Source organism: Mobula birostris, chromosome 7 (genome assembly GCF_030028105.1).
Source record: "Mobula birostris isolate sMobBir1 chromosome 7, sMobBir1.hap1, whole genome shotgun sequence".
Taxonomy (NCBI): Eukaryota; Metazoa; Chordata; class Chondrichthyes; order Myliobatiformes; family Myliobatidae; genus Mobula; species Mobula birostris.
In genome coordinates, this window is record NC_092376.1 from 47,786,565 (window position 1) to 47,798,568 (window position 12,004).

At 40.8% G+C, this 12,004-nt stretch overlaps 1 protein-coding gene across 3 annotated transcripts in view; it reads left to right on the forward strand.

Moving 5' to 3' along the window:
* Window positions 1-12,004, forward strand: part of LOC140200174 (centrosomal P4.1-associated protein-like) — a 64,555-nt gene that overhangs the window by 21,127 nt on the left and 31,424 nt on the right. For all 3 annotated transcript variants that reach the window (XM_072263089.1, XM_072263087.1, XM_072263088.1), the window contains exons 9-11: window positions 3,099-3,264; window positions 9,870-10,106; window positions 10,208-10,294. In XM_072263089.1, the coding sequence (XP_072119190.1) occupies window positions 3,099-3,264; window positions 9,870-10,106; window positions 10,208-10,294 (490 nt within the window). The remainder of the gene's footprint in view (window positions 1-3,098; window positions 3,265-9,869; window positions 10,107-10,207; window positions 10,295-12,004) is intronic.

Consider the following 12,004-nt stretch of genomic DNA (forward strand, 5'->3'; position numbering starts at 1 on the left):
CTTCCTATTGCTTTTTCTACTGTAGTGAAAGTAATCTCAAAATATCAGTTTTGCTTTTAATTATGGTTCATAATCCTGCACTACTTTTCAATGCATGCTATAGTTCCAGTACCCTTCCCAAAATGGGAAGAGCGTTTGTGCTACATTTGTAGCCCAGCAACTTGCGTAAATACTGTAATTCTCTTTGCTTTTGAAACCTCGTTAAACTTGAATCTTGTTTGCTAATGTTGTGATGCTTTGTGGAGCATGTTACCATAAGCTCATCCAAATCTCTACTATTTACATTCTAATTCTCATCAAGATTTATTTGCCAATGATCTTTCTGGTCTCAGCGGCATCCCCTGTCTGCCATTTCAATAACACAACTATTCAAAATTCTCATTGTCTATCAGTTCCCCTGAAGCCATGCCCTTGCCCTTTGCAACTTTCTCTAGCCCTTGAACACTTTCTCTAAAAGATCTCTGTAGTCGTCCATTTCTGGTCTTTTAAACATTGATGATAGAACATCAAACATGGAACAGTACAGCACAGGAACAGCCCCTTCAGCCTACAGTGTTGTGTTGAACCAGCTAAGAAGCGAATTTAAAAAAACAAACTGTAAACTAATTCCTCCTATCTACGCAATATCCATATCCCTTCATCTTCCTCACATTCATGTGCCTATCTAAAAGTCTCTTAAAAGCCTGTAATGTATTTGCCTCTACCAGCAAATCAGGCAGCGCATTCCAGACATCCACCACCCTGAGTTTAAAACAAAACAAACAAACAACTTACCCCTCACACCCCCTCCGAACCTACCCCACCCACCTTCAATACATGCCTCTGGTGTAAGATCCTGAGGAAAAGATACTCCCTTATAATCTTAAAACCTCTATCAGATCTCCCTTCAGCCTCTGCCACTCCAAAGAAACCAACCCAAGTTTGTCCAGCCTCATGATGGTACAGGGCCTCTCCAAAGTTTCTACATCTTTCCTATAGTGGGGGGACTAGAACTGTATGTAATACTCCAGACGGTGCCCTAACCGGAGTTTTTTTTATAATGTTGCACCATAATCTCTTGACAAATAAAAGCAAATATTCCATAAGCATTAACCACCCTATCGACCTGTGTATTCATTTCTATGGAGCTATGAACGTGGTCCCCAAGGTTTCTCTGCTCAGGAACACTGTTAAGGATTTAGTCCTACAGATTAAGGAAACGTGTAAAAATGTCATGGAGAATTTCAACTTCCCTAATATAAACTAGGACATTCATAGTTCAAGGGGTTTAGATGGGGCAGAATTTAAGTATATCCAGGATGGCTTCTTAAATTCAAAAGTCTTATCTATAACTACTTCAGCCTCCCAGATGATCCTGAGTACATTCAACTCCAGCTCCAACTCCTTGACCTGGTCAATCAAGAGCTGAAGTTGGATGCACTCCCATAGAAGTAATCATCAGGAAAACCGTAAGGTATCCTGAATTCCCACATCTGAAAGGAGGAGCATTCCATGCTGACTAGTCTGTACAAAAAAAAAAGTTGCCTCTTTGTGTCTGTGCCTTTGCCTGTTCTTGCAGGAGCCTGTTAGGTCAAAGTTTTCCCATTCCATCACTAGCACACCCTGACAATGGCTGCTCCGCTTGACCATACCTTCCTTTTATATGTTGCTGACTTTAGGTCTCTGGTGCTTACATATATTTCACTGTTAATGGTCATATCTTTGGTGCCTTAACCTTGGGGTCTGGAACTCCTTCTGTAGTCAACACTTTCTTCTTCAAGTCAAGTTGCTTTTTATTGTCATTTTGACCATAAACTGCTGGTACAGTACACAGTAGAAACAAAACAACATTCCTCCAGGACCATGGTGCTACATGAAACAACACAAAACTGCACTAGACTAAGTGAGACAACACAAGGCTACACTGGACTATGTAAAAACAACAGAAAACCTACACTAGACTACAGACCTAAAGTGCACAAAACAGTGCAGGGCAGTACAATAAATAATAAACAAGACATTAAGCACAGTAGAGGACAAATTATAATATAATAAATGATGTAGATGTCAGTCTAGACTCTGGGTATTAAGGAGTCTGATGGCTTGGGAGAAGAAACTGTTGCACAGTCTGGTCATGACAGCCCGAATGCTCCAGTACCTTTTGCCAGATGGCAGGAGGGAGAAGAGTTTGTATGAGGGATGCGTGGGGTCCTTCACAATGCTGTTGGCTTTACGGGTGCAGTGTGTGGTGTAAATGTCTAATGGTGTGAAGAGAGGCCCCAATGATCTTAGTTGACCTCACTATCTGCTGCAGGGTCTTGCGATCCGAGACGGTGTAATTCCTGAACCAGGCAGTGATGCAGCTGTTCAGGATTCTTAACCTCTATATATGCGCTCTCAAGTTTTTCTTAAAACCCACCTGACAATGCTTTTCATTACCCAACACTTTGTGGACTGCTATCAAATTTAGTTACATACGACTCGTATTAAGCACTTTCTGATAATTTGCTGTGTTAAGGGTACTGGCCTGTGTTTTTACCAAAATGTTTAATTGAATTTCATCTTCCATTAATCAATCCATTCTTCTGAAGTCTTTTCACTTTTTGCAAACATGTTAGCAGTAAGTTTTGATATTGACCTGTATCCAAATCAGATTGATGATATTGTTAGATCCAGGATCCTTTTCTGAGTAGAACATTTGTGACCTGCCTGTATGAAAGCACAGTTGTACATTTCGAAGAGTGCTAATGAGCATTTTCAATTCTGACTTCCGGTGCTGTTTGTGTGAAGTTTCTATCTTCTCCATGTTGTATGGGTATTCTCTGGGTGCTCTGGTTTCCTCCCACATCTCATTGAAGTGTAAGCTCCTAGGTCAATTGGCCACTCTATATTGCCTCTAAAACCTGGGTTGCTGATGCTGTAATAGCAATACAATACCATGCCACTCAACCCTTCTCCACATTTTGAAAATTTCACAGGCATCCAGATTAAAAATAAGAATCTAGCAAATTAATTTGTAGTATAAGGTTCAAAGTCAGATTCCATTGACTGTTCTTATCCATTTTGAAGTCTATGATACTAAATTAAAAAATATGCTGAAGATATTATTTAATTTGTAGGAAAGAAATTGCAGACTTTGAACGTAAGAAAGCTGAGGAGCTGACTCAATTAGAAGAATACAAAAAAGAAGAATTAAAACGACTACAAAAGGAGCGAATGGTTTTTGAAAAATATACTGCAGTAGCAAGAGCTATTCCGGACAAAAAGGAAAGAGAAGAAATTAAGGTGACATTGTTAACTCTTTGTTACAAATTCAGATGCACTTTTCATTGTTTAGGTTGATTTTACTGAGTTCTGCTTGGCGAATACCCTTAAGGAAGGAATTTGCAGTATAAAAAATTTACTTTGTCCTTTTCCTTTGATCAGTTTTCTAAGAGCTTACTTGCTACATACTGCCAAGTGTAAGGATAGGATTTCCTGTAGAAACATTGCCCATGAACCAAGAAAAACTATAGAAATTAACTACAGATGGGGGAAATACATTATATTTTGCAAACTAACATGATGTTGAAATATTGAAAAGGGGTCAGACATCAATAATTAAAAACAAATAAGCAGGCTTTAATGCTACAATTGTACAGTGCTCTGATTTAAAATTGATGTGGAGTTGTGTTGCTTGAAAAAACAGTTTTGAAGTCCTGGAGTTTGTAGCCCCTTGGTAGAATAAAGAATGCCGTATCCAAAAATAAATCAATACCCTTGATTTTAAGAATAACATTTTGACCACATTGGCATTAAGTTATTGGCTCTTATTTAAAAAGGAAATGTTTTAGAATGAAATATTTGCGGGTTAGTGGAATTCAGGTAAGTTTTCACTGGAAATTCGTTTGTACTTAAAAGACCCAAGGATGCAAGAATGAATGGGTTGTGAATGATTTAAACAAGAAAAGTAAATAATGAGCAGGTGTCATGAATAAATATGGATTGCTCAATACTTGAAATAATCTTCTGGGAAATGTAATAGAGTTAAAAATTAATGGCAAGATGGTTAATGGGACATACCTGGATGAAAGATGATCACACAGTGGACATCTTGTCTGTATTAAGTATTTTAGATTTACTGAAAGTAAAATGTATCAAGTTGTTTAACGACTGCATGATTTTAAACTATATGCAAAATTGTTTAAGTTCAACATCAGGATGGCTTTGTCAAAGGCAGGTCATGCCTTATGAGTCTGATTGAATTTTTTGAGGATGTGACTAAACACATTGATGGAGGTAGAACAGTAGATGTAGTGTATATGGATTTCCGCAAGGCACTTGATAAGGTACCCCATGCAAGGCTTATTGAGAAAGTAAGGAGGCATGGGATCCAAGGGGACATTGCTTTGTGGATCCAGAATTGGCATGCCCACAGAAGGCAAAGAGTGGTTGTAGACAGGTCATATTCTGTATGGAGGTCAGTGACCAGTGGTGTTCCTCAGGGATCTGTTTTGGGACCCCTTCTCTTCGTGATTTTTATAAATGACCTGGATGAGGAAGTGGATGGATGGGTTAGTAAATTTGTTGATGACACAAAGGTTGGGGGTGTTGTGGATAGTGTGGAGGGCTGTCAGAGATTACAGCGGGACATTGATAGGATGCAAAACTGGGCTGAGAAGTGGGAGATGGAGTTGAACCGTTAAGTATGAGGTGGTTCATTTTGGTAGGTCAAATATGATGTCAGAATATAGTATTAATGTTAAGACTCTTAGCAGTGTGGAGGATCAGGGGGATCTTGGGGTCCAAGTCCATAGGACACTCAAAGCTACTGCTCAGGTTAACTCTGTGGTTAAGAAGGCATATGGTGCATTGGCCTTCATCAGTCGTGGGGTTGATGATGAGTAAGATCTGTAAAGTTGTGTTATTTTCACACAAACCTCTTTTTAAGTTGAGTCATAGAAAAATACAGCACAAACAGGCCCTTCGGCCCATCTAGCCCATGCCAAACCATTTAAACTGCCTCCTCCCATCGACCTGCACCTGGACCATAGCCTTCCATGCCCCTACTACCCACGTAGCTATCCAAACTTCTCTTAAACATTGAAATTGAGTTTGCTGGGCTAGCTGGTGGTGCAATGACATCAGCACCAGACTCTGAAACGAAGGTTCCCAGGTTCGATCCAGTCGGGGCTGCTCCCAAGTATGCTTTCTGTCTGTGCCGGGTTGAGTGTTGAGATCGCAACCCGACCTCGTAAAATAAAGGGAAAAATACTGCAAAATGTCTGTGTGAGGAGTGGCACGCCACACAGTCTCTCTTTCGCTACGTGCCTTGTAAAGGCTTGAAAAAAGACATTGTTCTGCCAACATCACACACGCAGGCGCACACGCCAAAAAAAAATTGAGCTTGCACCATTTGTTTAACACTCTCATGACCCTCTGAGTGAAGGAGTTTCCCCTCATGTTGCCCTTAAATTTTTCACTTTTCACCTTTCACTCTTAACCCATGACCTCTAGTTGTAGACCCACTCAACCTCAATGGGAAATGCCTGCTGGCATTTACTCTTATTTATACCCCTCATAATTTTGTATATCCTATCAAATCTCCCCTCTCTCTTCTACGTTCCAAGGATAGAGTCCTAAGCTATTTGATCTTTCCTTTATACTCAGGTCCTCCAGACCTGACAATATCCTTGTAAACTTTCTCTGTACTCTTTCAATCTTACTTGCATCTTTCCTGTAGGTAGGTGACCAAAACTGCACACAATATTCCAAATTAGGCCTTGCCAATGTCATATACGACTTCAACATAACATCCCATCTCCTGTACTCAATACATTAATTTATGAAGGCCAGTGTGCTAAAAGCTTCCTTTATCACCCTACCTACATTGCCACTTTCATTGAATTTTGGACCTGTATTCCCAGATCCCTTTATTCTATCACACTCTTCAGTGCCCTACCATTCATTGTGCGAGACCTACCCTGGTTGGTCCTACTGAAGTGCAACACCTCCCATTAACTTCCATCTGCCATTTTTCAGTCCATTTTTTCTAGCTGGACCATGTCCCACTACAAATGCTGATGGTCTTCCTCACTGTTCACAACACCCTCAATCTTGGTGTCATCTGCAAATTTACTTATCCAGTTAACCACATTATCATCCAGATCATTGATATTGATGCCCAACAGTGGACCCGGCACCAATCCCTGCAGCACTCCATTAGTCATAGGCGTCCAGTCAGTGAGTCAACCATCTACCACCATTCTCTGGCTTCTCACACAAAGCCAAAGTCTAATCCAATTTACTACCTCATCTTCAATGCCAAGCAATTGAGCCTTCCTGACCAGCCTCCCATGCGAGACCTTGTCAAAAGCCTCGCTAAATTCTGTGTAGACAATATCTACTGCCTTGTCTTCAACTTTCCGGGTAACTTCTTCAAAAAAAAACCCACTAAGATTGGTTAGACATGATCTACCATGCATGAATTCATGCTGACTATCCTTAATCAGTCCATGTCTATCCAAATACTCATTATCCAGTCCCTTACAATACTTTCCAATAACTTTCCCACTACTAATGTCAGTCTCACTAGCCTGTAGTTTCCTAGTTTATTCTTAGAGCCTTTCATAAATAGTAGAACAACTTTAGCTGTGCTCCAATCCTCCAGTACCTCACCTGTCACTATAGATGATTTAAATATCTCTGGGACCACTGCAATTTCTGCACGCCTTCCACATGGTCCAAGGGAACACCATGTTGGGCCTTGGTGTCTTGTCCACCCTAATTTGCCTCAAGACAGCAAGCACCTCCTCTTCTGTAATGTGCATAGGGTCGATGACCTCACAGCTGCTTTGCCTCACTTCTACAGACTCTTGTGTCCGACTTCCGAGTAAATACAGATGCAAAAAATCTATTTAAGATCTTCTCCCAACTCTTTAGACTCCTTGTATAGATTACCATTCTGATCTTCCAGAGGACCAATTTTGTCCCTTGCAATCCTTTTGCTCTTAACTTAGCTGTAGAATCTTTAGGATTCTCTTCCACCTTGTCTGCGAGGGCCTCCTCGTGCCTTTTTTTTTTTAAGTCCTCCTGATTTCTTAAGTGTTCTCTTGCATTTTTTATACTCCATAAGTATTTTATTTATTACTACCTGCCTATACCTACAATGTACCTCCTTTTTTTTCCTAGCCAGGGTCTTAATATCTCTCTAATCAATGTTCCCTAAACCTGTTATCCTTGCTTTTTTTTTATTCTGGCAGGCAGATACAAACTTTGTACTCTCAAAAATTTCAGTTTTGAAAGCCTCCCGCTTACCAAGTACACCTATACCAGAAAAACAGTCTGTTCCAATCCACACTTGCCTTCTCCAATTTAGAATCTCATCACACAGACCATATCTATCCTTTTCCATATTTACTTTGGAAATAATGACATTATGATCACTAGATGCAAGGTGCTCCCCTACACAAACTTCTGTCACCTGCCCTGTCTTATTCTCTAATAGCAGATCAAGTATTGCGCACACTTTTGTTGGGAGTTCTATGTACAGATTAAGGAAACTTCCCTGAATACACTTGACAAACTCTATCTCATCTAGTCCTTTCACTGTATGGGAGTCCCAGTCAATATGTGGAAAGTTAAAATCACCTACTGTAGCAATCTTGTGTTTCTTCCAACAGTCTGCGATCACTCTACAAATTTGTTCCTGTAAATCCCACAGACTGTTGGCTTGTCTATAATATAGCCCCATTAATGTGGTCATATTTTTCTTATTTCTGATTTCCCTTCATAAAGCCTCACTAGACAAGTTCTTCACTCTATCCTGACTGAGCACTACCATGACATTTACCCTGACTAGTAATGCCACCCCTCTCTCTTTAATCCCTCCTGCTCTGATGCATCTAAAAAAAATGGAATCCTGGAATACTGAATTGCCAGTCCTGTCCCTTCTGCAACCAGGTCACACTAATGACTACAATATCATAATTCCATGTGTTGATCCATCCCCTGAACTCATCTGCCTTTCCTAAAATAGTACTTGCATTGAAGTACATGCAGCTCAGACCATGGTCAATCTTTTGATTCCTGACTTTGTCTGAGGTCGTAACAGCATCTGTATCCACAACCTCTCCACTATCTGTTCTGGCACTGTGGTTCCCACCCCCCTGCAATTTTAGTTTAATCCCTTCATGCAGCACTGGTAGGATGTTAGTCCTCCTCCAGTTCAGGTACAAACTGTCTCCCTTGTAGAGGTCTCAACTTCCGTGGAAGAGCGTCTAATGATCCAAAAATCTGCCGCCCTCCTCCCTATACTAACTACTTAACCACATATTAAACTGTATGATCTTCTTATTTCTGGTCTCACTAGTATAGGTAGCAATCCTGAGATCACAACCCTGGAGGTCCTGTCCTTTAACTTAGCACTTCACTCCCTAAACCCACTTTGTAGAACTTCGTCCCTCTTCCTACCTATGTCTTTGGTACCTATATGGATCATGATCTCTGGCTGCTCGCCTCCCACTTAAGAATGTTTGGGACTTGATCCGTGATGTTTTGGACCCTGACACCCAGGAGGCGCCCTGCCATCCGGGAATCTCATTCTTGTCCACAGAACCTCCTTTCTGTTTCCCTAACTAACGAATCTCCATCACCAGAGCTTGCCTCTTCTCCCCCTTTCCCTTCTGAGTCAAAGTCAGACTCTGTGCCAGAGACCGGACCACTGTGACTTCCCTCTGCGAGGTCATCTCTTTCCCCCCACTGCGGCCTCTTCTCCCTTCACCCCCCCCAATAGTATCCAAAATGGTATACCTATTTGTGCCTATTGTTGAAGGGGATGGCCACAGAGTATTCTGCACTGCATGTTTAACCCCTTTCCCTTTCCTTACTGTCACCCAGTCTCCTGTGTCTTGCTCCTTGAGTGTAATTAGTGCTCTATATGTCCTATCTATCACCCCATAGCCTCTTGAATGATCTGGCATTCATCTAGCTCCAACTCCTTAACACAGAGTGTTAGAAGCTGCAGTTGGATGTACTTCTTACAGGTGAAGTCGTCAGGGACACTGGAGTTCTCTCTGCCTTCCTACATTCTGCAAGAGGAGTATTCAATTATCCAGCCAGGCAACCCTACTGTTCTAATTGTGCAAATATAAAGTAGGAAGCAATAAATAAACTGGGGGAGGGGAATCCATCTACAGCTTTTTTACCTTCTCTCACTCGAGCCTCAAAGAGCTAAAGCCTCGAATAACCATTCTAAAACTGTCCACTCTAACAGTGGCTGCTCTGCTTGCCTCTGCCTTATTTTTATTCTTGCCAATCAATCTTAATTGTTGATTGGCTGCTGCTGAAACTCTAGACTATTGCAAGTTGATGGCTTGTGTACTCAATCAACGAACCTGAATGAGCTATGTCTTCTCATGCTGATTGCCACAGTTCAAAGTATATGTTCTTAAAATCTAAGGTATTAGTTTTCTTTTTTGGCGAAGGGCACTATAATTTTCTCTATACCTATGCAGTTCCAAATCTTATTCCAAAAGTATATCCCAGCCAATGTTCAGCAGTAACTTGGCACTCTGAGACTATTTTTAAAAAAAAAAGGATAAATCATATTATTTAAAGCAATTAATAACTTAATTCATCTCAGTTGAAAGAGGATTTGAGTAGAGACTACTTTCTCAGAGTATGGGGAGAATATGGAACTTATTACGCGAATAGTGGAGAATAATTCATTTTAAGAGCAGACTGGCAAATATAACTGGGTACCATGGAGAGGGTTTGAGTTTAAATGCCAGCATGGATTAGTAAGGTTCAATGAGTTGTTTCTGTGCTTTGTGTTCTATATAATAATGTTTTGGCTACAATCATGCTCATTCAAAGGACTTCAGAATTATTTTTGTTTTTTATGTGCTTAGGTTCTTAAGCAGCAGATAATAGACTTGCAAGAAGAATTGAAACGGAAGGAATTAAGGTGGTCAAGCACTTACACAAGGCTTCGAAATCAGATCGACGCACTTACCAAGGAAAATCAAGAGCTTCGAGATGAAGTTAAAGTAATGGAAAAACTTCGATTAGAAACCTGGAAGAAAGCTGAGATGGCAACTGAGAAGAAAACTGGAAACTCACTTCCACAGCTTATGAAAACTGACGGGGTAAGTCCTTTTGTAATTTATATTTTTACATGATGGCAACGTTCCTGCTATTACCCATGGGACATGTGCATCTTGATTTTACAATTGTTATTTTGTAATAGATTCCATTAGAAGCTAGGAAAAAGGAAACTGATTCCTTGTTCAAAGACAGAAATGGAGGAAATAAAAGTTCATACAGACTTGAACAGGTAATAAACTTTTTTCAGATGTTAAACAGATATTGGAGTCTATTAGTGGAAATTATGTTTGATTTGGGTTTGATATGCATCACTCTCACTTACCAGTCTTATACTTATTTGGGCTAGCACTTAGCTCCAAAACAAAAACTGCAAATGGAACGTTGGCCTCTATCTTAAGAAGGTTGGAAAATGAAAATGATACTTCTCTTGTATGAATGTTTTGTTGGAATTTTTGAAATCCTGGTTGGGTTATATTAGAAGGACTGTTTATTGATTTACCATTTTGATCTTCAGTAATGTGGAGTTAAGACATTTAAATGGAAATGAATATAAATTAAATGTGACGTAACTGAATTATGAATAGACCCATTAATGGCTAAGTTTCTCAAATGCTTCAGGGCCATTCTTACCCAGAGAAGGCATGGATATTACTTACTTCTGAATCCATTTCTTTCCTTAGCAATTGTCTGAGACTGAACTAGACATGTAGAGAACTGTGATGTGACCTTATTCAATTTCTGATGAGCTTGTATCTATACTGTATGTTCATTCATATCAAGCCATGTTTGCCAATCACCCTTTGACCTATATTGGTTTCCATTTCCCCTTCAATTCAGATTTAACATCCTTTATGTTTTCAGATTCCACCAAGAAGCTTATATGTAGTTCGATAGATCAACAAGATATTTGCTCCTCATTCTGGTCTTTGAGTATTCATAATTCAAATCACTCTATCGTTGATGGTTGTAACTTAAGTTGCTCTGGAAGTGCCTCACTAAGACTGCCTTCTTTTAAGATTCAAAGCTTTGTCAAAGAGTCTTTTGTTTTCGTCTTGTATGACTTTTTAATTTTGTCAATCATGAAAAGCATTTACACTTAATTCTAATATCTATTTTAGCTTAATGTAAAATGAAAGTTGATGTAGAAGATCCAGTATTATTTGCCTGCCTCTTCGTTGGTTACGTGGAACAGTCTGTGCTCCAAACCTATTCTGGTACTGCTCCCCAACTTTTCCTTCAGTACACTGACGACTACATTGGTGCTGCTTCCTGCACCCATGCTGAGCTCGTCAATTTCATGGACTTTACTTCAAACTTCCACCCAGCCCTCAAATTAACTTGGTCTATCTCAGATACTTCTCTCCCCTTTCTCGATCTCTCGGTCTCCATCTCTGGAGAAAGACTGTCCACTGACATCTTCTACAAGCCCAATGACTCTCATAACTACCTTGACTACACCTCTTCCCACCCCGCCACATGCAAAAATGCCATTCCCTATTCCTGGTTCTTCCGTCTCCGCGGCATCTGCTCCCAGGATGAGGCTTTCTGTTTCAGGACATCTCAAATGTCCTCTTTCTTTAAGGATCGTGGTTTCTCTTCGGCCGTCATCAATGATGCCCTCACCCACATCTCCTCCATTTCCCGCACTTCAGCCCTCACCCCATCCTCCTGCCACCACAACAGGGACAGAGTTCCCCTTGTCCTCACCTACCACCCCACTAGCCTCCGGATCCAGCACATTATCCTCTGCAACCTCCGCCACCTTCAACAGGACCCCACCACAAAGCACATCTTTCCCTCTCCACCCCTCTCCGCTTTCTGCAGGGATCAGTCCCTCTGCGACTCCCTGATCCACACGACCCTCCCCATGGATCTCCCACCCGGCACTTATCCCTGTAAGTGTAAGTGCTACACCTGTCCCTACACCACCTCTCTTGCC